The 26,346-nt window shown below is 44.9% G+C and overlaps 1 protein-coding gene across 1 annotated transcript in view; it reads left to right on the top strand.

Moving 5' to 3' along the window:
- The first annotated feature begins 3,082 nt into the window (after positions 1 to 3,082).
- Positions 3,083 to 26,346, top strand: part of PAPSS2 (3'-phosphoadenosine 5'-phosphosulfate synthase 2) — a 67,202-nt gene continuing 43,938 nt past the window's right edge. The window contains exon 1 of the mRNA XM_031027358.2: positions 3,083 to 3,211. Coding sequence (XP_030883218.2) covers positions 3,185 to 3,211 — 27 coding nt within the window. The 5' untranslated portion in view covers positions 3,083 to 3,184. The remainder of the gene's footprint in view (positions 3,212 to 26,346) is intronic.

Here is a 26,346-nt window from a genome sequence, read left to right as displayed (position 1 = left end):
GGTTTTTGGAACTCCTATCAGCATACCCACACCACAATAGAACCTTTCAGCTGTGCATCGAAGATTAACGATTAGATTTTTACCTGCCCCATCAAGGATTGTACTGAAATGATTGGGATGGAGGTGGGAGGCAGTTTGTCTCCGTCACTTGACTGTGAGTTTCTTGAACACAGGGATCACATCTTGCTTCTCTTGGGAGTACCTGTGCCAAGGAAGAGTGTTTGGATCCTTTAGAGGACTTTCTCTAAGGGCTTCTTGACTCAAGGGAACTCTTGAACTTATTTTTGGTTCAGGGGGCAGGGTGTTTCAACAATAAGGTCTTTTGTTATTCATTACAGCCACTAGGGGGCAATGTAGCTGCATTCCTTGGGAATGGCCATCCTGGGGAGTTGTCTCCAAGCTAGATCCCCTAAACTGTGATGAGCCCCCCTAAAATGTGTTAGAGAACCTATGGCATAAAGATCTCACCAACACTAGTGTTCTTTGTATATGTGTTTCCTTTGTTTATTCGTGGGAGCTCACTGATTCCATCTTTCCTAAACAATAAAAGGACCAAGTAGTAACCACCACCTCATTAAGTTAATTATTAAGCCCAGCCAGTTCTGGAAGAAAGAAAAGTAAATAGGAAGAAGAAAAAGAACCCCTCATGCAAATTAGTGTAAGGATTACAAACTGGTACAGTGTAGCTCACGGTGCTTTATAGCAGGGGCTTGGAGGGAGCACTACTGAGAAATTTACGGAGATTGTGTCCATATGAATGGACAGACTTCAACCCTTCCTCCCTCTTCCTTCTTTCAGCTCTGTTGGGCTGGAATCAGACTCCAAAAATTAAGCTACTAGTTGCTCATACGAAGGAATGTCCTCTTCTAGGACCAAGATGGTAGTGAGATGAAAAAGAGTTCAAGACATTGTCTTTAAAACACACACACACACACACACAACCTGTGAAAGTAAACAAGAATGATTAGTTTGCTTTTGAGTGAGTTGCCCTGCTGAATTGTAGCAGAACTGATGGCCTGTGGTATGGGTCCAGGGGAGGCGAGCCCTCCTACTTCACAAGAAATGCTTCCAGAGAAGTAGTAAAGCACATCTGTTCCAAAGTACTACTTGAGAATTAATTAAATCTAAAATGAGATAAATAGTCCTGTGTACAGTTTTCGCAGCCTCTTGAAATAGCTGACCAAGAGGTGGAGTGATTCAGGTCCCAGGATGTGGAGGGAACCTCTGACCTGGGCTTGAGGCTCATCTCTGCCTCCAGCTGGTGATGAAGGTCAAGGGTCCACTTCCATCTCTCCTCCGGGTACCAGTTCCACATTGCCCCTCCGTGAAATACGGGGACCAGGCGAGTGGACAACAAAGGATCTCAAGACTTCCCCCAGATCTAAACACTCATCTCTTCCTTTTCCAGGAAGTAACCCTTAGAGACTTGCCCTCCACTTCCTTCTTTTCAGAAACACAACTATTTTAGAGGCAATGTGAAAAAACACAGCAATCACACAAATTGCTATTTATCCATCCACACTTAATTTACCTTTTTGCTCGCATCTGGCAGGGTTCAAGATATGGTTGGAACGGATACAAGAGGATTTTTCCAATGAAATAAGAACGGATGTTACTGTTCAAACCACGTAAATTCAAAGTGTTTGTGTTCAGAACAGAAACTCAAATCCAGTATTTGCCCTCTAGCTGCTCATAGCTGAAGGGAGTGGTGACACCTTACTCAAAATGAGTAAGAAAATGCATATACTGACATTTCAAGACTGTACAAACATGTAAGGCTGCCTTTTAAGTTTTTTTGACTCCTGAAGATGTTCTTTCCCGCCTTCCCATGGAGAAGTAACGAAGAGCCAGATCTTCAGGTGTTTGTCTGGAAGGCTTGCAATCTTCCAGAAGTCCAGTTAGGTCTGAAACAAAAGTTCCACCCTTGACCTCCTCAGAAGAAAGAACTTCCCCAGCCCCTTCCTTCCAGAGAAGGAAGACCACAGTTGGCTAAGCCGTGTGGCCTTTGTGCATCTTAATGACTCTTTTTCAGAAAGTGCTGTCCTATTGATCTGTTTGTGGCATTTCGCAAGGAGTTAAGGTACAAAGAGGGGTGAGACCCAGTGATTGCCCTCAAAATGCTTGTCACTAATTACAGCTTCCCTCCCCTTACACCTCTGGTCCCCCCAGACTTTTGGGTTAAGAGAGTGGCCTCATGCTGTCTTCCGATAAAACCTTGGTTTCCTAGGGTTTAGGCCATAAGCGAGCTGGGCCTCCTTTTTGCTCTTTCTCCGAAGGGCTCATCTTAGTTGTTGAACAACAGAAGTACTGTAGGAATACTTGGGGGTGGGGAGTGAACTGAGAAAAGTCGCTGGGCTTCCCCTGGCCATTTTCCAGGGCTGCCCTTGCTTACTTGACTTTTGAGTTGCAGCAGGGCCTCAGCGGGCCCACCTGTAACAGGCCGAAAATACCGCCAACACAAAGGAGCAAACCCTTTAGCACCAGGCCTGGCTCGTGACGCGCAGGCGAGCAGTTGGCCCCTTATTTTATCATCCCATGTGATGACGCTGGTGTGGAAAGCCTGGGTTTGAGGCCCCTCACTTAGAACATAACTTGGGAAAAGTCTGAAAGCCTCAGTTGCTTCGTTAGTAAGGTGGGGAGAAAGTAGGCCGTGATGCTTTCGCGGGGACGTGGGGGCGCGGGAGGAGCGCACAGCCGGGTGCGGACGCGGGGTCAATAACCTGAACCCTCGCGGTGGTTGCCAGCGAAGGTGAGCGGGCCGTCGGTGCCCACTGAGGACCCTGCCCACAGGCCCGTCCCGGAGGCCGGAATCCTTCCTGGAAGAGGCGTGGGGTGGGGCGGGAGGCGGGGGCGCGCCGGCACGGGGAGGGCGACCTCGACCGCCGCCTGGCGCGGGCGCGGCAGCTCGGGCGAGTAGGGGGCCGGGCCGGGAGCCGCCCAGGCGGCGGCCGGGCCCCTGGGCTGGGCGCTGCTGGCGGAGCCGACGGGGCGGAGAGGAGCGCGGCGGGGGGAGGAGTGGGAGGAGGGGGCCGGTCAAGGGAAGTGCGACGTGTCTGCGGGAGCCTTTTTATACCTCCTTCCCGGGAGTCGGGCCCCAGCAGCCGCCGCACTCTCAGAGTCCCCGCACCTCCGCTCCCGGGAGTCGAGCTCCGAGTGTCCGCCGCGCAGCGTCCAGTCCGCCAGCATGTCGGGGATCAAGAAGCAGAAGACGGTAGGCTGCGGGCCGCCTGCCCCCACCCCCGCCGCCGCTCCCCGGCACCGCGTCCCCCTCCCAGGGAGCGGCGAGCAGTAGGGCGCGGAGGCTCGGGCGCCGGGAGGGGAGGAGGAGGAGGAGGGAGAGCGGGGAGGAGGGACCCCGGGGCAGCCCTCGCGGGGCAGCCCCTCTCCGCCGGCGCCCCGGGGACCCTGCGCCGCTTGGGGTCGCCACGCCCGGAGGGAGCTCCGGAGCGCGCACTGCGGTCCCGGCCGAGCAGGGGAGTCAGGAACGGGAAATTTCCTCTCTTCCCCCAGGAGCTTCCCCGGACCCGCCTTTTCCTCCGTGTGATCTCCGCGCCGCTCGAGTGGGTGGCAGAGAGCCGAGGCCGGTTCTGCCGGGTCTGGGCGCACGTCGGCGGTACTCCTTGGGCTTTTGTCCGTGCCACCCCCTCCGAGGGGACGTTAATGACAGACCTCGTGGAGGAAACAGCAGCTGCTCCCGCCGGCAGCCCTTAGCCCTCCAGCTTGTTCAGCAGCTCCCTGCTGGCAGCGGGCGGCACCTCTGGGTCCGCCCGGGGCTCCTCGGCTTCGTGGGTTAAGATGAGCCGACTGTTTTGAGGAGGCGCAGTTTAATCCAGAAGTACTCTGGGCTAGCCCATTTATGGGAAATAGAGAAATTGTCAAAGAAAAGTTCCTTTCTCAGCAATAGGGGTATTTTTTTTTTTTTAAGTAGGCTCCACGCCCAACGTGGAGCCCAAGGAGGGGCTTAAGCCACGACCCTGAGATCAAGACCGGAGCTGAGATCAAGGGTCGGTTGCTTAGCCGACTGAGCCACCCAGGTGCCCCGAATAGGGGCTCCTACTAATTTTGCATCCTAAAAATGGCAGCAGTAATCATTGACTCCAGGTGGGAGGAGCCTTGCAGACAGCTTTTGGTCCACACCGGAGGTGGTCTGCAAGCCCTGCTTAGATCTCAGCCGGCAGCCTGACTGCTGATGGTGCGACTTTACCACACTGCAAGCCTCAGGTTGTTTATGCTGGTTACTGAAAGGGTTGACCCCTCTCATAGAATTAGACTTGAACTTGGCACATAGTAGGTGTTCAATACATGTTTATTACTATTATTATATAATGCTTATTACTGAACTCTCTTTGAGGTGTATTCCTGGCCGGCTGGGAGGAGAGATGGCAAACCAGGAATTGGGGGGAGGAGCCTGAAGGGGGCTAGGCAGGGGCTGCAGGTGTGGGCTTGAGCAGCAAGGGAAAGGCGGTGGGTGCTCTGTGGTTTCAGGGGACCACACTGGACGGGCAGGAAGGTCCAGGACGAAGGTGGCATCAACTTCAGCTGCCTTTTATAGGAGCGATTTTCAAGTGGGGAGACTCTCAGTATTGTAAGATTGTTAAAAATATTAAGTGAAAATCATCTGTGTTTTATTCCTATCTAATTTGATTAACTTCTGTAAAATTCTAAATGGTGTCTTCTCTGTGACAAGCTGCCGGGGCACTTGGTGGCTTTGCATATCAGTGGGGTTTTAGTTCTTCCCTGCCTGCTTCAAGAATTCCTTCCCAGTTCTGATAGGGAGCTTTGTCAAGCATTAGTAATGAAGGGACAGGTGGTCTTTCCCTTCAGGTCCCCAGTCAGCAGGCGCCCGGCAGTGAGGAAGGTCCGAGAACAGGGGGTTACAAACTGATCGCAGGCCCTGTGCAGTCAGAGACAGTGAGAAATTTGAGCGCCAGAGGCTTTGCTTTTTCTATTTACACATTTTAAACCATCTATTTTTTTGTTTGGGGTGTGCGTGTGTTCTGTGTAGGATTAAATTAACACCTGAAAAAGCTAGCAGGACTTCTGAACTTTTATTTAGCTAACATGATTATAATCCACGCACCAGCACAAATTCCAAAAGGGCCAGATAGAGGCGACTGGGTAAAGCAAGCTAGCTTTAAATGCATCTGAAATCTCTCAAGCTTTAAATGGTAACTCCACATGTATTCTGAAACCTTGCTGTCCAAGACAAGATAGGTCCGCACGTGTGGCCTCAGAGACAAGCATTATTTGAGGAGTGGGTCTTACTGATCTAGGAAGCTATCCTAGAAGTGAGGCTGGGCGGCCTTTTTCAGAGACTCACAGGGATCATTACATTATTTTCTGCATTGTCCACAGAGGATGGTCAATGTACACCACAGTCTCTGCAAATATTTGTCGCGCCCCTACTGTGTGGGATGAATACATCTTTCCCAGGATTTTTTTTGGCCACACTTTTTTTTTTTTAATTTATTTATTTGACAGAGAGATAGTACAAATAGGCAGAGTTGCCACACTTTCTGGATGAGAGACTGACTATAGGATGATTTTCTCACGAGCTTGAGAAGAAAATGAAATGTTCTTTTTTTTTTTTAATTTTTTTTTTTAAGATTTTTATTTATTTGCGAGAGAGAGAATGAGAGACAGAGAGCATGAGAGGGAGGAGGGTCAGAGGGAGAAGTGAAATGTTCTTTTATAAGGGAAGGTAGCACATTCCTTCTGTGCTAGGCATCCTTACTGTGAAAAGCAAAGACAGCTATGTGTCACATCCATCTCTCCCTCCCTTGACTTACCTCCAACTCTGGCCACCAGCATCCCACCTACACTCACACAGACCCAGGAGAAGGAAGGAGGCAGTCAGCTTCCAGAGGACTAGAAAGAAAGGCAAAGGCCTGATTCTTTCTTCTTGCATCATTTCTTGGATTAGTATTTTTTCAAGGCAATGTTGTTATGTTCAGATAATGTTACTATGTCCCAGAGACAGACAACCATTCTAAAAAAAGACAACTGAGATAGTAAAATATTTTCCAAAGGATCAAACAAGCCAATGGGGCGCCTGGGTGGCTCAGTTGGTTGAGCGACTGCCTTCGGCTCAGGTCATGATCCTGGAGTCCCGGGATCGAGTCCCGCAGCGGGCTCCCTGCTCAGCGGGGGGTCTACTTCTCCCTCTGCCCTCTTCCCTCTCGTGCTCTCTGTCTCTCATTCTCTCTCTCTCAAATAAATAAATAAAATCTTTAAAAAAACAAAAAAAAAACAAGCCAATGGTTGGGAAGGAGTGAAGGAGTATTGGAACCTTAAAACGGTCCATAAATATAAGAGATTATTTGCCTTTTATTATTTTGTGTACAATACCACATTATTTTTCCAACGGTAGCGACTTTGGAAACTATTTGAAGGTGCTCCCTAAGGCAACACATGAATTTTCAGACGAGTATCCATTGGAAGGAAGGAGAAACCAGCACTACTTCGAGGCCACACTGTATTTCATTTCATCCACACGGTGGCCTGCGCCCTGCCAAACTGAGCCTCGTCTCTAGGGGAGGAGAATGCCAAGAGCAGATCAGGATTTGAATGCAGGTCTGTCCAACTTCCAAGCTCATGCTCTTGCTCCTGCTCTGTGTGTTTCAGGATGTAACCTCTGTGGTGCATAGTACCCATCTGTAAAATGGAGGTAATGATGCCTTAGCCCTTACAATGTTGTGAGGAGTCAATAACTCCTAAAAAAAAGTATCTCGCACAGTTCCAGGCCCCGAGTAAGTCCCTTGTATGTGGTAGCTGTTGTTATTATACTACGCTGTCATGGTTCATCAAACAAGGAGCAGGAAGCACAGGTCATACGGTTCCGAAAGCCGGGTAAATAAGAACCACCAGAATATTTAATAAGAGCAAACTGATGCAGAAGAATAGAAGTGATGATATGAACCCTCATTGTGAAAAGCTGAATAGAAGAGCCAGGCTGGTCATGAGTGTGGACACACCAGAGTAACCCGAATATCAGCAAGATCTTGCCAACAACCTTGGCCAAGAAAGAAAGGCCTTCTATGCATATGTCACTATTGGACTAACCTCTCTCCACCCTTCCTGTGCCTTCAACTGTTTCCAGATCTGCCTTAAAATTAGTCTTTGTCCAGTTCATGCTATTATCCCAAACTCATCTGTGTGGACTTTTACAGTTAAAGGTAAGTGCAGCTCACTCTGAGATAGTTAGCTTTGTCTTTCATCACGTTTCTGTTCATGCACCGGACTCTGCGGTTTGCTTAGGGGGGATCATCAGGCCAAACTTGAACATGGGACTTCCAGGGAATGGGGACCTGGAGAGGAATCAATAATGTCGATATCAGTCCTCTAGGAGACGGCTGTTTATTTCAAAATCTATCAGTAAATAGTCATGGGCACCCCTTAGTCTTGGTGATTTGTTCACACGACAGCTGAGATGACACCCATGCCCAGGAATCTGGCACAGACCCTCGTACACACTAGGTTGCACAAATGGCCACAGAATTCATTAAAGGATGAATGTGCTTGTAGGATCTAGATTTTTCTGAGATTTCCCCTTCTCCTCTCTCATCTGTCTGCTCTTGTGTGCTTGCTTATTTTTGCCTGGGTATTTGTCATTACCACTGAAAAATGACTTGCAGGAGTTCTTTGAGGCTTAGGATGAATGGCTCTTTTTTAGGAGTAGAATTTGCTTTTGTTTCTGCTGGGTGTCTGGTGGCACCCCTAGTCTGGGACCACTTTGACCTAAATTTACCACTTAAAGTGTTTTAGACCACCCAGGTGATGTGAATTTGAGTTGCAGTTTTGCACACAAGGGCCAGCTCTTGCAGACAAGTTCTCACACCCACCTGCCTCCCCCTAGGAATACTTTCAATGCCAAGGCAAATTGTCCTTGCAGTCTGTCCGTGTGGGAGGTGGGTTTATTTGGATGCACTCTTCTGTGTGGGGGATGACTCTTAAGAGCCTCAGCTTAACTTGACATGGGCTTTTTTATTCTTCCCACTTGGGTATGTTCTGGGCTTCGATTTCTCTTTCAGCTCTCTCTTTCAGCTCCCTGTGAGTCTGTCGAAATTGTTCACACCTGTTCCTATCAGGCGAGAAGTGCCTCCCTGCTTGCTTACCTCTTAGGTCCCTTGCAGATTTTAACCTGGTAGTTTCTTTTTCTCTTGTCAGCTTTTGGTGTTTCTAATTATATTATATTATAACTTGCATTTCTTACTTGTTTGCATGGAAGGAAATGTATACAACCTAGACCATCAGTGCTGGAAACAAAAATCTCTGCCTCTTTTTTTTTTTTTTAACATATAATGTGTTATTTGTTTCAAGGGCACAGATCTGTGATTCATCAGTGTTACACAATTCACAGTGCTCACCATATCTGTCTCTCCTTGATTCCTGGGTATCATTAACATTTCATATCAAACCTTTACCTTCCCTACTTGTTACCATTCTTATACAGGGCGCACTTTAAAAAGAAGTGCTTTAAAAACTTAAATCAGATTGCTAGTCAGAAATATTTAATTTAATCCTTTTTCCCTACAAAGTACTAATGTCGGGGTGGGGCTGCTTACCTTGTCTGGGTGGGCATCCTTTGAGATGTGCACCAACTGTCTCATCCTTAGTGTTGGCCCAGTTCAAGTGCATTCTGGTTTGAAAGGCCCCTTCTCACTTCCCCATGTCCTCTTCCTTGGGTACCCTGAGGTCACGGCTGCCCCAGCACAGTTCTGGGGCTAAGATCCTGATGCTGCCCGCCACTCCCAGGAGTGTGGGAACCAGGCTCCTGCCCTGGTGTGACCAGGCCAGCACTTTGAGGAGCTCTGGGGGCTGCTGGAGTCTGTCCATGCCTCCTCTCCTCGGGTCCATCCGGGATCACAAGCACGCCCGGTGTCCCCTGCTTTCAGAGTCCCCAAAGCTACTGGGGCCCTCTCTCTGCGAGCCCAGCACCAGGCACAGGACACCACACCCTTTCTCAGACTCACACTGGTGTGTCAGTGCCCTTGGCTTTCAGTAAATATGAAATAAAAATTTCCAGCAAGGTCAATTAACAATAACATTGGATTTGTACAGATTTGGTCTTCTTGTTCCTCTTTTCTGCCTTTTCGATCGCCAAATAATTTTTTCACCTTAGCATAAATTGGTGAACAAGATGGAACTAATTTTTTCTCTGTAAGAGAGCCACTGTCTTTAAAACTTGAATTGTAACTCTCCTCTGATAACACATGGTGATTTCTATCAGTTGGCTGGGGTGACTTCCTTTAAAACCTTTTCAGCAGCTCTTTCTGCATTTCAGATTTACTCTGGAAGTTGATTTTGCTATAACTGGTATCGAGAAAACATGACTGCAACATAAACATGGCGAACTCAATCTGTCTAGCACCAGATAATTACCTTTTGGCAATAAAACTGTATAGCCTGTGACCTGTTATAAAGCTTTTCTAAAAGTTGCGTAAATATACTATATCAAATTCTACATCATTAAAGGTGATCATTTCTATGCCAGGTTAAGATTTGCTTTAAATATCTAGTTAACAACTGCCTTACATGTTTTGTTATGAAAAATACTGACGTTTATCCACCAAGCGTCTATAGCCAGTCTACTAATATTGCAATTCTTTTTTTTTTCTTTTTAATGTATGCTGGGTTTGTGCTTTGAAAATCATTTGCAGACTTTAGAGACCTAAATCACCTACGTTAAAGTCTGAGATGTTATCCCCATAACCTCATTCATCGACTCCCTCCCCAGTCATCATTTATTTATGGATAATTCATGCCTTCCCAATTTCTAGCAAAATCAGCAACCCAAGATATTGGCGATGATTTTTAATTATTTAATTTTTAAAGATTTTATTTATTTGAGAGAGAGAGAGAGAGAGAGAACAGCATGAGAGGGGAGAGGGTCAAAGGGAGAAGCAGACTCCCTGCAGAACAGGGAGCCCGATGTGGGACTCGATCCCAGGATCATCCAGATCATGACCTGAGCTGAAGGCATTTGCTTAACCAACTGAGCCACCCAGGCATCCACTGGCGATGATTTTTATTTTCATGTATTTCCTACTGTTAAAAACTTGAATTCACTTTTTGGTCCTCTGCTCCTGGTCCCATTGTCCACTACTTCGTTTTCCTTAAGGTCTCTAAAATCTTTTCCCTTTTTAGTTCCTGTCAAGTCCTCATATACCTATCGTGTACTCCATTCACTCAACAAGTGTTTACTGAATAACCCACCCAGGATCTGGGCTTGCCGTAATTAACTATAGCTACTAAAGCCTTGTATTTTCTAATTACAGTTTTTTAGTCCATTCAAACTCTGTCATTAAGTCTTTTCTAAACATAGCATTTACTTTTTCTAATTGTAACACCCCACCCACAACCTTCATATTCTTTCAACCTTCTGCCCAGTCAGTAAGTACTACAGCATCCTGGGCCCAAATCCACAAAATTCCCCACTGACTTCTCATACAATTTTAAAATCCTTTTCTCTACTAAGCTAAAATTTTAAAGATTATATTTACTTATTAGAGAGAGAAAGAGCACAAGTAGGTAGAGCGGCAGGCAGAGGGAGAAGAAGCAGGCTCTCTGCTGAGCAGGGAGCCCGATGCAGGACTCGATCCCAGGACCCTGGGATCATGACCTGAGCTGAAGGCAGACACTTAACTGACTGAGCAACCCAGGCGTCCCAGAATTTTAAATGATTTAATTCAGGTTGTTCTTTATTTTTATTTATTTTTTAAGTAGGCTCCAGACCCAGTGTGGAGCCCAGGGTGGGGCTTGAACTTATGACCCTGAGCTCAAGACCTGAACCGAGATCAAGAGTCAGATGCTTAACCAGGCTGTTCCTACTTTAGAAGAACCCTAGCATTTTACTTCTGGAAGAAAAATTAAGAGCTCATCTTAATAAGCCCTGTATAATTGCGATCGATACACAGCTTTTCAGAGCTTTCCAAGACCAGGGCCATCTTCCTGGCCAGCTGGTTGGTGATCCTACCATGAAGGTGGAACTCTGGTCCCCTGACTGCACCCCTACCACTTCTGTCTTTATCACATGCCCTTTGAAGGAGGCCCTACCCATTTCTTTCTACAGCTTTGTTTCTTCTTTTACTGACTGGGAAGTATTTTCCATAGATTAAAAAAAAAAAGCACTCCCAAGCTGATTATCAATGAGTCATGATTACACCCTGATTTAGCTCTAACGTTTTGTTTTGACCTTCTGGAGATAGAAAATACAGACCCAAGAGCAGTGTTCGCAAAATGTAAGTTTACCATTTTGAATTACTTTTTGACTGACCAGCCCATTTCTCTTTAGAAAATTCAACCTACTCCCTCAACCTCACTCACTCTTCCTTAAGCCTCGTCAAATGGTTTAATCATTTTATCAAAAAAGAAAAAAAAAGATGCCAGTGATTACATGATGTGTAATGTAGATAAAATTATATTTGGTAGAAGTAGGACCTTGTCAGTTACACACTAAAACCTCAGTTCTTGTAGTTCTCGGAATTTCCAGCTTAGCCTCAAAATCCATCCATCTCCATTTATCCTAAGTTCATGAAGTACCCTAAAGTCTATAATAATAATAATAATAAATCTACCTAGATCGCAGAGTCCTAATAGAGAGGGTCTGTTCCAAAATTATATGAGTAATTACAGCTCTTGGGCCATGGGGTCAATAATACAACAATGCTTTGAGAAGTTACTAAAAAATAAAAATTTTTATAGTCATCCATTGTGTTGACATTAGTCATGTGAGTAAGAAGAGAGCTTCTAAAACGTTAACATTAGAATTCCACCTGAGGGATTTGCATATTTATCAGGAGTTTTGATTTTTAGAGCATGTTTTCTTAGAAAATTCCTACTGTGTTGTGACTTGTTATCTCCAGCACTGAGCAGGTATGTGGCAGGCACTGTTCCAGGGGGTTCCTGTGCATTAGCTCATTTAGAGCTCATCTCATGAGGCAAGCTTATGAACAAAAATAGAAGGGAACTCGTTTAAATGAAAGAAGTCTTTAGAGAGTTACTCACAGGAGAAGCTAAAATCTTAGCTCCTCTGTGGTTAGTAAGTTGTTTATTTCATACAGGGAAGGAGACTTAACACCAAGTAGCAAGCACAGCCGGATTAGGTAACTGGTATTACTGCTTGATTTGTAAAATATTTTGGCAGTTGCCTAGTGCTAATATCTCAAGATAATAGGAACAAGGTTTTTTTTTTTTTTTTTTTTTTGAGAGAGAGAGTGCAAGCAGGGTGGGGGACAGAGGGAGTGGGAGAGACAAAGTCTCAAGCAGACTGCATGCCCAGCGCCGAGCTCAAGGCAGGACTCAATCTCACCGTCCTGAGATCATGACCTGAGCTGATACCAAGAGTCAGACGCTTGACTGAGCCACCCAGGCACCCCAATAATGAATTCTATTTAGAGCTATTCCCCAGCACTTAAAAAAAAAAAAAAAGTAAATGGCACACGATAGCAAATGTACGTTTACCTTCACACACCTTTTTTCGCCCCCCCCCCTTCTGGTGACAGAAGGTGAATAATTGGAAAATGCATTTTCTTTGTTTTCAGACCCAACAAGTATGGGTAATAGTTTTTATTGCTCAGCCTTACCACTACGTCAGTATTCAGCAAACACAGACAGGATGATTTGTTTCCACTAAAGCTGCTAATACTCGAGCCAAGTTAGTAAGTGTGATTTGTAGATGATAGAAGACCAGGCCACCCATGCATTTTTCATACAATAAAAATTTGACCCAAATGGAGGTCAAGGCTTACGGATGTTGGCAGCCAGATGGAGATGGCTTGGATTTCCCTAGGGACCAGGGAGGAGCTTGTAAAGACTGTGAGATTGTAAAAGACACCTTCCATGATGTTTGGAAGACCTATATTGGGGAGTGGTTGCGTTAGCGTGGAGAGAGCAGTACTGAAGGATGTAATTCTGGGGGTGAGAGTGAACTCCTTTACTGGAGATGGGGTTATGTTATTTTAACGAAGAGTAGTGTGGTGACAGTATAGAAACTCAGTTACGAGAAACCATGTCTTCACCATGCCAGACATGTTGGATACGTGGTTTTGTCCAAAAGATGAGTTGTGGCTGCACAGTCAGCCACTTTAATGAATGGAAAAATCTGGGTCATCATGAATACCTGGTTTCTTCCATTTTTTTTTTTTTCAGTAATTGAGTCTACCTTTTTTTTTATTTTTATTTTTTTTATTTATTTTTTTTAAAGATTTTATTTATTTATCTCACAGAGAGAGAGAGAGAACAAGTAGGCAGAGAGACAGGCAGAGGGAGAGGGAGAAGCAGGCTGCCCGCTGAGCAGGGAGCCAGATGTGGGGCTCCATCCCAGGACCCTGGGATCATGACCTGAGCCGAAGGCAGACGCTTAACCGGCTGAGCCACCCAGGCGCCCCTACCTTTTTTTTTTTTTTTTAAGATTTTATTTATTTATTTGAGAGTGAAAGCACAAGTGGGGGGAGCAGCAGAGGGAGAGGGAGAAGCAGGCTCCCCACTGAGCAGGGGAGCAAGGCTCAATCCCAGGACCCTGAGATCACAACCTGAGCCAAAGGCAGACGCTTCACCCAGACACCCTGAGTTTGTGTTTTAACAAGCCTTTTAAACAGCACACTATGATACCAATTCTTGATTACAGTGTAAATCTCCCTCAGGGTTTGGAAGGATATCTTGTTGACCCAGCTGAGTTCCCTAAACAGATGGGAGGAGACAAGTACTTATTCAGGGACTTTCCACAGTATCTTAGCTCACAGTAACCAATGAGGTACCTGATGTTCTCATCCATGTTCTGTAGTCCAGAACCCTAAGGCTTATAGAGGGCAAATACCTTGCCTTCGGATACAACGCTGGAAGTGTCCGCCTCTGAAGCATGAATGTTGTGTTTTCAATCATTCTTTTTCTTTCCTTCCTTAACGTAGTGGATATAATGGATGCGAAGACGATCAGCATGAAGATGATTCTGATTTAAACCTACCTTTAAATGTTGTCTTTGTGGATGCAGATGAAGGCAGGGAAGAAACTAAAAAGATGATGTTGCCTTGAGATTGACTTTTTTCCTCCGTGGCTTTCTGGAATGTGGTATAATCTGTAGAAGATGTGAATTTTAGCAAATGCCGTTAAAAGGCAATAAATTTTAGTTTGGATGAGGCTCTGTGGCCAGTTTTGGGAACAGTAGTGTTTGGAATGAAACCCAGCATCTCGCTTTAACAACACAAAGCTTCAGTGTTCTAGCGGGTGAATGCACACACTCAAGAAGAAGTGTCCTTAGAAATCATTGCAGTGACTTACATGTAACTCTAGATCTTGCCTTGTTCATTATGTGCGCACTGCACAGACGGGCATTCATGACCTCCATTCCCAAAGCCCTGCAAGCTCTGCGCCTGTTCTCTGGATGTGCTAGAGGCTTCGCCGGCATTTCCACAGCTCAGCACAGAATTTTAATCTTTCATGATTCAGGGGACCCATATCCTATGCACAGCTCCTTACCAGAACTGATTGTGAAAGTATCAAAAAATACAGAGGGTGACAAAACACAGCCTATGGTGGACTGATTATGGGGCCAGTATTCGGAAGGGTGTCTCAGACCTGCGTCAAACCCTACAACTGTGTGGTTTAGGGCATCTTCTGGATGCAGTTCCATGTTTGGGGGAGACACAATAAGTTGTGTGCTGTGTTTCCACGAGGGGGATTGTCACCTCCCTGAACTCTATCGGGGCTCCTCTGGGTAATACACAATCCTTTTCTTTCATCATGCTCGTCCTAGCTTACCTGTAAATTCTTATCGGTGATCTAGCCACTCTCCAGAATGGGTAGTTACAGGTATTACAAATCATCGATGAGGACAGTAAAGAGGTGGGGCCTTCTTTTTTTTTTTTTTTAATTTTATTTATTCATTTGAGACACAGAGATAAAGAGAGAGCATGAGCAGAGGCAGACAGAGAGGGAGAAGCAGGATCCCTGCTGAGCCAGGAGCCTAATATGGGGCTCGATCCCAGGACCCTGGGATCATGACCTGAGCTGAAGGCAGACGCTTAACCATCTGAGCCACCCAGGTGCCCCAAGAGATGGGGCCTTCTTGTGAGCCAGTGGAAGAGTAGCGACAAGCCCAATTTCCCAAGATCCCTAGTACCTCATTTGTCCCTGCACACGGGGAAGCTCAGGGGCATCTGAGTGATCCTTGAATGAAGGGTTTCTTCCTGGGATTGCACTGACCAATTGTGTGTCGTGAGACATTGTCTGGCCTCATTCCCGTTGAGAGACCTAGTGCCGTAAATGTCGCAACACATGCATTAAGTGATTCAGCTAATGACATGTGTTTTTATATGTTTCTAAAAGACTAACACGTGATCCTTGAAATAGAGAAAGTTGTACATTCAAATGTTGCCACTGTGTGTGCGCATGCGCCCTCGTGTGTGTGTGTGTGTGTGTGTGTGTGTGTTTATTTTAATAAGGAGACTGGGAAACTAAACCATTTCTCTGCTGCCTATTCATCCTGGATTATGGTCTTACTTCCATGGAGCATAAAACTCCTGAAGCTACGTCTCTTCATGGTACCATCCCGGTTGGCTTTGTGGATAGTTGCCTATATCATGTGGAAATGGTAATTATCTAAAAAAGTTGATATAGACAGAAGCTTGAGGAAAGAGATGGGTATGAGTTGAGGAGACCTCTGGGGGGATACTTGGCCCTGTGGATGAGGAGTCAGGAGATTATGTCCTGGTGGCCCCAGATCCAGCCCCCTGCCTGTTTTGGTATGGCCTATAAGCTGAGAACAGTGGTTACACATTTCTTTAAATGGTTGGGTAAAACAAAGGAGGAATTCAATTTCGTGACACATGAAGGGTATATGAAATTCAAAGTCCTGTGTCTATAAATAAAGCTTTATTGTAACTGGGCAGTGCCCATTTGTCTACACATTGTCCGTGGCTGCTCTCGCGGGAGAGATGACCATTTGCAATAGACCCCATGGCCTATAAAGCTGAAAATATTTACTCTCTGACCCTTTTTTTTCTTATAAAGATTTTATTTATTTATTTCAGATAGAAAAAGAGCAAGCATGAGAAGGGGGAGGGGCAGAGGGATAAGCAAGCTCCCTGCTGAGCAGGGGAGGTTATTGTTCATTTATTATGACACATGATATTCTCCTTACAGAGAGCCATGGGAGAAATTTCCATCTGGTCCTAGTACCAGAAGGGTTCTATTTTTCTGAGGTGTTTGCTTGTTTCTTTGTGTTCGTTTTGTTTTGTTTTTTTTTTTTGGCATAATCCTTTGGAAACTGGAAACTGTGACCGTCCAGGTTTTCCCCCTCAACACACCTGCCAGTGAACTGAGACGTGAATTTGCGTCCCACTGTCCATGGTTTGGCTCTAGCTTCATGCTCGGTGCTGTGACGCTTTATGTCCCTACACCGTTTTCTCTTTAATCTTTCTCATCCATTTCTGATTCATGAGCTTTTGCTATGCTTTATGTACCTTACAAGTCACTGTACATTTTTTAAGGAACCATGCAGAAAATAATTAAATTAAAAACAAGACACATTTGAATTTTAGTTCCAGAAGATCACAGAGTTTTCCTTATGGTCCCACCTCAGAGAGCCCTTCACCTTCTCCCCATTTTTGTGTGACTGTCGCAGGGCCTTAAACACCTGAAACGCTCACTGGGTTCCCTGTGGTCTCATGTTCTACCTTTGCTGGAGGCTTAAAGCCACTTTAGGATGGATGAAGACATAGATCAGAGGTTCTTCATCTAGAATCCAGAGAACTCAGAACAGTTGTGAACAAAGATGGGGAATTTTTTTTTTTTAAGAGAGAGCAGGGTTGGGGGGGTTGGCAGGGAGGGTCAGAGGGAGAAGGAGAGAATCTCAAGCAGACTCTGCCCTGAGTGCGGTGCCCGCTACAGAGTTTGATCCCACGACCCTGAGATCATGACCTGAGCTGAAATCAAGAGTCCGACGCTCAATCCACTGAGCCACGCAGGCACCCCAGATTTTGTTTTTTTAAGACCCCATTCAAATGGATCACTTAAAGGACTTGACCTACGGTGCCCTCTTGGAGCATCGATTCTGGCTGTCATCATTCAGTGTCACCTCTTTCTTCCATAAAACAAGGAGTGTACATGTCCTCATACAGAAATCCTCTTGGCTTTTGCCACATCAACTCTTCATATTTTCTAGTGAGAAATGAAAAACCTACCACTTTCACACTCTTGATTTGTAGTTCATAGTAAAGAGATTTGAGTCTCTGCATTTTCAGAACTTGGTGTGGATGCATTTTGTAAGTTTGGAATTGGATGAAAAGAACCACCACCACCACCAGGGGTTAATGGCCTGATACCTTTCATGTGGTTCTGTGCCTCGAATGGTTCTGTTGTTGATTTGATTAATCAAGTATATTTATTGTTCATGTATGGGGAAGTCAAGCTTCATTGAGAATATTGTTCTCTGCTAATATCTAGGTGTTATAAGTCACTGGTTAGAATTCTCTGTACACTTGCCCGTGTTTTGTTTTGTTTTAAAGATTTTATTTACTTACTTGACAGAGAGACAGAGAGCACAAGCAGGGGGAGAGGGAGCAGACTCCCCACTGAGCAGGGAGCCCAATGTGGGGCTCGATCCCAGGACCCTGGGATCACGACCTGAGCTAAAGGCTGTTGCTTAACCGACTGAGCCACCCAGACACCCCCACTTGTCTGTGTTTTATGCGTCTTGTGTTCCATTCATTACACGGGTTCTGCATGCTTCCCTTAATTGAGTGAGACCTGAGTGGGAGCTTAGGGACTATCTGTCTTGTCCAGAATTTTTCAGTCCTGCTAAGCCTCACAAAATATTGAGGCCTGGACCCCACTCCCAGAGAATCGGATTGAATCCATCTGTGTTGGTTTCTTTAAAAGCTGGCTAGAAGTTTCCTCAGTTCTTCCTGGCTAGAGAACCATGGTCTAGCCTGATTTCTTCCCTGTACGGATGTGGACCATTGCAACGTGCCTGAGGACTGCCAGCTAACCAGTAGGCTGGTTTTCTCCACTTTGGGATGCTACTTGCCCTTTTCAGATTTTTTTTTTTTTCCCAGAAATGTTAGGCCATTTCCCAGCTAAGGCAGACTTCTGTGATTGCTGCATTCCTCATGGAATGTTTAAAATTAAATATTGCAACTGGAATGTTTAAAAGCTTGCCAGGCTTGTCCTGTTTTGCCATTACCTAATGAGCAGACAGCTTTCTGGAAAAACCTGAGCATTCTTTTAGGCAGCTGTTCTTGGCTGTGGTGACTATTTAGCCTTGGAGATGTGCCCCATTCTCCTATCACAATCAAGAGGGTGGCCCATTTGTGTAAGTGGCTTGTGATTCTTGATAATGTAAGTTTCTAGTCCTCATTGTTGAACCTAGTATGTTCTGATGGGAACAAATCTAAAAGAATTCCTTTGTCACATTTGATAGATTTGAGTATCTGGAACCCACATTGGAAGAGCTCTCCAAAAATGCCTTTGCTTTGTGAGTTGTTGGTGTCCATTTAGCATTTCTGGGGGAAATGTGGAAGTGCCTCCTGGGCAGAAATGCTGTCCCTTTATGTATTTCGTGCCTAGCACTTAAGATTACTTAGAATGAATCAAATTAATTTATAACCAAGCCTTTTCCCCCCATTGTGACTTTTCTTGCCTCCGTTTTTCTGGTTATGGGTTTTTTTTTTAAAGATTTTATTTATTTATTCATGAGAGACAGAGAGAAACGGAGGGAGAAGCAGGCTCCCAAGGAGCGGGAAGCCCGATGCGGGACTCGATCCCAGGACCCTGGGCAGACGCTTAACCATCTGAGCCACCCAGGCGCCCCGGTTATGGGGTTTTTAAAAACATTTAATTTAATTTTATTATGTTAGTCACCATACAGTACATCATTAGTTTTTGATGTAGTGTTCTATGATTCATCGTTTGCATATAACACCCAGGTGATAGGTATTAAGGAGGGCACATATTGCATGGTTATGGGTTTTTGATCAACTTTATCTCATTAGGCTTAAGGAGGGCACATATTGCATGATTATGGGTTTTTGATCAACTTTACTTATCTCATTAGGTTTAAAAATTAATGATAAGTTGCTGTATCCAGCACTTACCTTCCCAGAGATTATTCATTCTTAATGCAGTACATAAAAGAACAAGTAGACATTTAATACAGATATTTAGGCTTAAAGAGGTTAGATGACTCAAGCTCATGGCCGTTCTTAAGTTAATGGTAGACTTTGTGTTTTCCAGTTGGTTTCTTTAGGATGGCACCTTTCTTTTTCCTTCTGTCTTATTTTGAAGTAAATTTGGTTACAACTGTTTTGAAAACTATGTGCCCACATATATTAAGCGTAAAAGAAATTAAAAATTATCCTTTTACTCGAATTCTCCTATACAACCATCAGGAGGAAAACCAAATTTCACCTATAGCGGGCCAGGAGAACTTGGGATTAAAAATGGCAGAGAACAGGGTGCCTGGGTGGCTCAGTCATTAAGCGTCTGCCTTCGGCTCAGGTCATGATCCCAAGGTCCTGGGATCGAGTCCCACATCGGGTTCCCTCCTCGGCGGGAAGCCTGCTCTCCCTCTCCCACTCCTGCTGCTTGTGTTCCTGCTCTCGCTATCTCTGTCTCTGTCAAATAAATAAATAAAATCTTTAAAAAAAAAAAATGGCAGAGAACAGGGGTGCCTGGCTGGCTCAGTTGGTGGAGCATACGACTCTTGATCTCAGGGTCATGAGTTCAAGCTCCACGGTGGTGTAGAGCTTACTTAAAAAAAAAAAAAAATGGCTTGGCATCTTGGAAGCAGGGTAAATAAGAATAGGGAATTCTCCTCCAAGCCTTCTCACCAGCCTGTGCAGAACCAGCAGGGAGAGATGCCAAGCGAATTTCCTCAAGAAAGCTCTTTGTGCCTCTTTTGGACCATCTTCATTTTCATAGGTGATATAATTTCAAAATTTTGTAGAGTAGAACCTCTTTATCAAGTTACTACTAGAGGCTTATCTGCTATCTCTTTATAGGAAAACAACATTAGCTCTATAAGGTTTATGTTATTGCCTCCATGTGGACTATACCTAGAACCAATCTATACCTAGGCTGATTGATTCTAGGTCTGCCTGCCAAGGATGGTGATAAAAAAAAAAAAAATGTGACCACAAAGTTGAGAAACAATCATTTTATTTAGCTATACTTAGTGTTATGAATAAATATAACATTTTAATGTATGTTTTGAGAACTTATCTTGAAAAGAAATGATTTGGTGAAGCAAAGATTTAAGCATAAGAGAATAAATTTGTAAAGCTACAAGAAGAAAACATGGATCTATTATAGTCTCATAACCTGGAAGACCTTTCTAAGCATGACGCAAACTCAGATATCACACACACGTACAAATACAGGTTAATATAAAACCATTTTTAAAATTACATGCCAAAGGATTTTTTTTTTTTTTAATTAAAGTCAAAAGATAACAGCCAGGGTGGGGGGAATTTGTAACTCATAAGAGACATAGGGCTGTTTTCCAATATATAGATAGCACTCCTACCAAAAAAAAAGAAAAATCAGCGATCAACAGAAAAAAATGTGGTGAAAGAATATGAAATTCACAGAAAAAGAAATACAGATGGCTCTTAAACATATGAAAAGGCGTTCAATCTCATTCATTAGCAGAAATACAAAGTAAGAGATTTAATTTTTCACCTATCAGATTGGCAAAGGTAAAAACTGAAGGCGACATGTTGTGTTGGCAAGAATATGAGGAAACAAGCATTCTCCTACGTTGCTAGTAGAGGTGTATATTGGTACAGTCATCATAGAGATGTTTGGAAATACCTGTCAGAATTAAAATAGAGCATATTTTTTGAGCTAGCAAGTCAAATTCTAAAACTTTTTTCCAGAGAGATCTTGCAAATGGGTAAGATAATATATGTGCAGTGATATTCTTGGCAGCATTTTGTAATAAAGAGTTGGAAACGACCTAAATATCAATCCATGGAAAGATTGTATTTGTACATACTCAGTACTAGTTTGTTATTATAATATATCCATAGTACAGACTAGTTTGCAACTGTTAAAAAAGAACGACCTATCCCCTAAATGTACCAATATGGAAAGATCTCCAAACACTTAAAAAAAAAAAACAAAAAAAAAACATAGTGCAAAACAGTGCCTATACCCTGGTAACATTGGGGAGAAAAAAGGAACAAGATACATACAGTTATAAATGCCTAGAATATCTCTGGAAGGATACATAGTAAGCTAATAGTATCATTGCCACAAGCAATGAGTAGGTAGGTAGGAGATTTACTTTTCAAAAACAGAAAACTGTATCTATGTACCTGTCTACTTACCTACCTACCTAGATAAGGTGTATAGTTAAGACCTGTGAAGGGTCTGTAATTTTATCCCACTTACCATCTAATAAGTTAGCTTGTCATAGTTTCAAGGCAGAAAACATAAGACCCAGGGGTTAGGGACAAAGGACTTTATTACTCATAGCATAGTAAGCAGTATGAACATTAGTATGTATATTGGTTTCTCTTGCCCCCTCTCCCATGGGGGTGAGTGACATGGATGCATCTAGATGGATACATGCACAAGCAGTGAGTTACATTACAGGAGAGGAACTCTAAGCTTAGGGAAGCTGAACCTTTTAATAATGGGCAATAGGCAGGCTGGCCCTTTGCTCTGGATGGAGATGCTCTCTCTATAACCCAAGGCTATTCCCTCTACAAACATCCTTGAAAAGATAGTCTGGAATAAACAGTAGTTAGCTCCCCACTCACATGATGTGCAGAGACATAAGAGACCCACGGGGAATTATTTATCTCTTATTTATTTGTAAACCTGGACACGCATATACACATATGCGTGTGTGTGTATGTGTAACTCCTGATACTTTGAGGCTTTCAGAGGCTAGGTTGTGTAGAGAGTGAACTCATTGGTCGTATTAGTAAGCCTGGGTCTGATGTCACCTAACTGTGCTTAGATCAAGGTCATTATGGCCACAAACTCCACCCTTGGCTCTGGTCCACTCTCTGCAGGGCACCTCATTGGTCTGGAAAAGCCCCAGCTGAGAGAGAGAGCATGAATGAACCAGCACAAGCCATTCTTCACTAGGATAGCAAACAACAGTGGTCGCCTCCTTGGGCACGTGTGGTACTCTCAGATTTGGGAATTAGACCCACTCATTTCTTTAGCACTGGAGTGATCCTTCCTTTGTTTGGTCTCATGCAGCTCAGTTTCACATTGAAATTAATTTTAGACCTGTGCTATGCAAGTCTGAATTGAAAATGGGCAGGAGTGGATGGGAGGGGGTGGCTTTCTTGGTTTTGGCACCTGGATAACAAAGTACCCCGGGAACAAGCTGTCATTCATCAGTGGAATACACTGGATTTCTGTCTTGTGGTTCTGAGTGGGCCAGAAGGAGTCACGGTGGAGGAATGCGCTAGCACCCTGTTAGTCAGTGCCGTGCCCCTCCTGAGTTGCCCTGAATGCCCTGTATTCTGCTCCAGCAGCAATGGTCCATATTTTTAAACTTTATGGAAGGGTAATATACATACAGAAAAATATATAAATCTTACCTGTACTGCCCAGTGGATTTTCATAAACACACCTGTGTAACCAGCACCTAGACTGAGAAACAGATGCTAACCAATTCCCAGAAGCTCCTTCCAGTCACTGATTCTCTCTCCCAAGGTCACCAGGGGACTAGTTTTGCTTGGTTTTGAACTTTATATACATGGAATTATATATGATGTATTCTTCTATGTCTGGCTTCTTGTGCGCCAAGTTACATTTGTGAGGGTCATGCATTCTGTTTGTGTGTGGCTGGTATTTGTCCATTCTCAATGCTGTGTCACAGTGATTCTCAACCAGGGATGACTGAGCATTAGGGTGTTGACATGTCTGGAGACATTTTCTGGTTGTTACAACTGGGAGTAAGGGGAAGGTCGCTGCTAACCATCCCAAAATGCACGGTAGTCCCCCACGACAAAATATCCATAGTGCCAAGGTTGAGAAAGCCTACTGTATAGTATTCCATTGTGTGAACATACCACAATTGATTTACCCACACATTTCTTAGAGCCTCAGCTTCATATTTGGGAGCATTGTACGGCTCAGCCCTGGCTTTGAAATCCTTGAGACCATGCTCACCACAGTCTCTTCAAAATAAAGACACTATCAAACAGGGGATGTTTCGCACTTAGGATAAGTGTTAGAGTCAAGAGGAATTATAGTGTGTGGTCTTAGTCACTGACAAAAATGGTGTATTTTGGAGCCAATACAAAAATTTGAAGAGATTCTGAGTGAATGAAATGGGCTAACTCAGCGTTTTCATCAAGCAATGAACATGTGAAGGGACGTCCTTAAATACGGCTTTCTTGAAGAATAATCTACATATTATAAAACTCATCCAATTTAAGGATTCAGTGATGTACAATTCAAAGATTCCTAGGAAGTTTACAGAGTTGTGCACTCATCATTACAATCTAATTTTAGAACATGTCCATCACACCCAGAAGATTCCTTGTGCTCATTTGCATTGCTCTTGTTTCCACCCTGAGTCCCAAGAACCAACAGTCTACTTTCCGCCTCCAAATATTTTCCTTCTCTGGATGTTTCCTAGAACTGGAATCATATAATCTGTGGTATTTTCTGTCTAGCTTCCTTCACTTCGTAAAACGTTTTCAAGGTCCATCTGTGTTGTAGCAGGTGTCACTCATTCTTTTTTATGGCCGAATAGTATTACAATGTGTGGATGTAGCACGTGTGTATTTGCAAGTTGGTGGACATTTGGGTTGTTTCCAGTCGCAGGCTATTGTGAAAAGTGGACATGTAGAATTTTGAAGCATAGCAAGGTAAATGGCTAACACAAGTAGGCTTTTGAGGATAATTTACACAATTAAGAAACAGAAGCAAAAAAACCAGAGGATGATACAAAGAGCATTAGGCTAACAGGGAAAAGAGACTTCTGACATTTACCTCTATAGACCCTAGCATTTTTGAAGGCATTTTATAACCAAATTACAGGGGCAGCAAAACTCCGCCTTAAAGGGAAGGAAAGTATAGAACTGATTGCACTAAGAGAAGTCATTAAACATGCCATGCTTTTTAAATCACATTTCTATCACATCAATTCAAAGAAATTCAAGTTTGTCTTTCTCCAGGTTCAACACATGCTCAATATGAAAGAAAAAAAGAAAGAAAGAAAAGAGAGAAAAGAGAAAGAAAAGAGAGAGAGAAAGAAAGAGACGGAAGAAGGAGGGGTCAGGAGGGGAGGGAAAAAGAAACACAAACTAAAACTTTTGCTCATCTGATCCAGGTTTCCATTTTGATACCAGATCTTCCATTAAAGATCTCTGTTTGCTTAGGGTTTGCTGAGGTAGCTCGTTTCTATGGGTCTACAGAAGAGCAAAGCATAACGCCCCACCCTGTCCCCCAGGCTTGCCCACACAAATCAACAAAGGGACAGCTTGTGAGGAAGGTACACAGAATCCAGTCAGCTCGGCCTTGAAGCCGATTTTTCCAGTTGAATCAAGAAGACCCTTGTGTTTTGGGCAGAGTTTATCACCAACATTTGAACAAGGCATCTTTATGATGTCCTGTGAAAGGATTTCCTAGGGCTGCAAAACCACCTTCACTTAGTGGGGGTTGTTCTCCATTCTGGGGCCAGAAATTTCTGATGAGTCCTTAAGATGGAAAGCATATGCTGGATAATCATGCAGGATATTTGTATTCGAGGGAAGTTACGAAGTATGGCATCTAAAAAGATGTTTGCAAAAGGAACACTGAAAGCAAGCATGAAGGGGTGAAGAACAATTGTGCCGTCGTCCACATCAGGCCGGCCCATCAGGTGAGGCTGTTGCTGATGGTGTTGGTGCTAGAAGATGCGCAGAGCTGAGGGGTGGGACGGGGTTGGGGGGTGCTCTGCAGGGCTCCCTCTCCGCAGGCAAGAGGACGGGTGTGCATGTCCTCAGGAGGAGGAGGAGGGACCTAGAGGCCAAGCATGGTCAGATTGCGAGGCTGAGGTGGAGCTGAACCAGCCCACCGTGCTCACAGTCAAGCCGAGGCTTCTGGAAACCTCTCTTCCTCACCCCGGGGAGCGGGGCTCGAGGGAAGGAGGCTGCTAAGCCCAGTGATGCAGTCTGCTCTCCCCATACTCCCCAGGCGAGAACACCGTATTCCCAATCGGGTAGCCTCTCCTGTGCCAACGAGGCCCAGGAGCACGATACAGCTCAACAGTGGGGGCCTTGTGTGTGTCTGGGGGAATGTGCTTTACCCTCCCCGTGTTTCCATCGGCCCACGAGAACCCAGCAGAGCTCTGTGGTGTGAATTCGAAGGACTTGTGCAAAGGTGCTGCACGATGATCCTGCAAGCTTGCCATCGGGAATATTTTGTCCTCGTGTGGATTCATGAAGGTTTAAACACAAGGTTCGGGGAACCAGGCTCCCTAAGAGCTGCCCTGAGGCTCGTCCACTTCCTCAGATGCAGTATGCCGCATATAAGGCACAGAAGCAGAAAAGCAGGGGATTGAGAGCCTGCGTAGCCATTTTTGGATCCTTTTCTCGTCCCATTGTATCAATGCGCGTGTTCCGCAAAGTGCAGCAGAATCGAGTTGTGCGATTATTTGAATGCATGATCGATGAAGCCTGTCCGGTTACTCCCGTTAAAAACAAATCCTAGTCGTGCCCCCCAGGGCCCTAGGCTTTGACTTGACTTGACAAGCCGGGTGATTGCTGCTGGAGCGTCCTTCCCTCTGCGTGTGTGATGTTACATGTGGACCGTGTCGTTGTCCACGGAGGGGCTTGCAGTTCCAGAGGCAGGCCACATCCCTCAGGCTGTCCCCCCGGCCTGCTGGTGCTTTGTGCCAGTCCTCCAGCGGGGGCTGACGAGCCATCGCGACAGGCCCAGCTCACAGGGTGACCGGCCAGCCACCCCGGATGTCCGCCCCGTCTGCCAGCACCACAGATGATGTTGCTTTGCCCGTGCTGGAGCTCCCGATCACTGCCCTTGGACGGCACGCACTCCTGTCGTGTCTGGCCTCCCGCTGCGTTGTGTTTGGAAGACCCGTCCTTCTTGTGTGTCGCCGTAATTTGTCTGTTCTCACTGCTGTGGAACATTCTATTGCGGGACTTCCTCACCACACTCCTGCAGAGTGGCACTTGGGGGCCTTGTAATATCGACTCACCATCCTGTGAGGTAGGTGCTACGGGGAAACTGAGGCTTGGCGCAGCTTTCAGATTTATTGCCCGCAGCTTAGGCAGGTCACTGCGGGCCAGCCAGTGAATCCTCGGTGCCTGACTGAGCTCCGTGGTGAAGCAGCTCTTGGGCCCGATTGCCTTCCTTCTGTCCCCTGTCCTCCAACTG

The sequence above is a fragment of the Leptonychotes weddellii genome, chromosome 6, assembly GCF_054177405.1.
Source record: "Leptonychotes weddellii isolate Sample4059 chromosome 6, ASM5417740v2, whole genome shotgun sequence".
Taxonomy (NCBI): Eukaryota; Metazoa; Chordata; class Mammalia; order Carnivora; family Phocidae; genus Leptonychotes; species Leptonychotes weddellii.
Note: the sequence above shows the minus strand (reverse complement) of the source record. Positions and strands in the feature narration are given on the sequence as shown.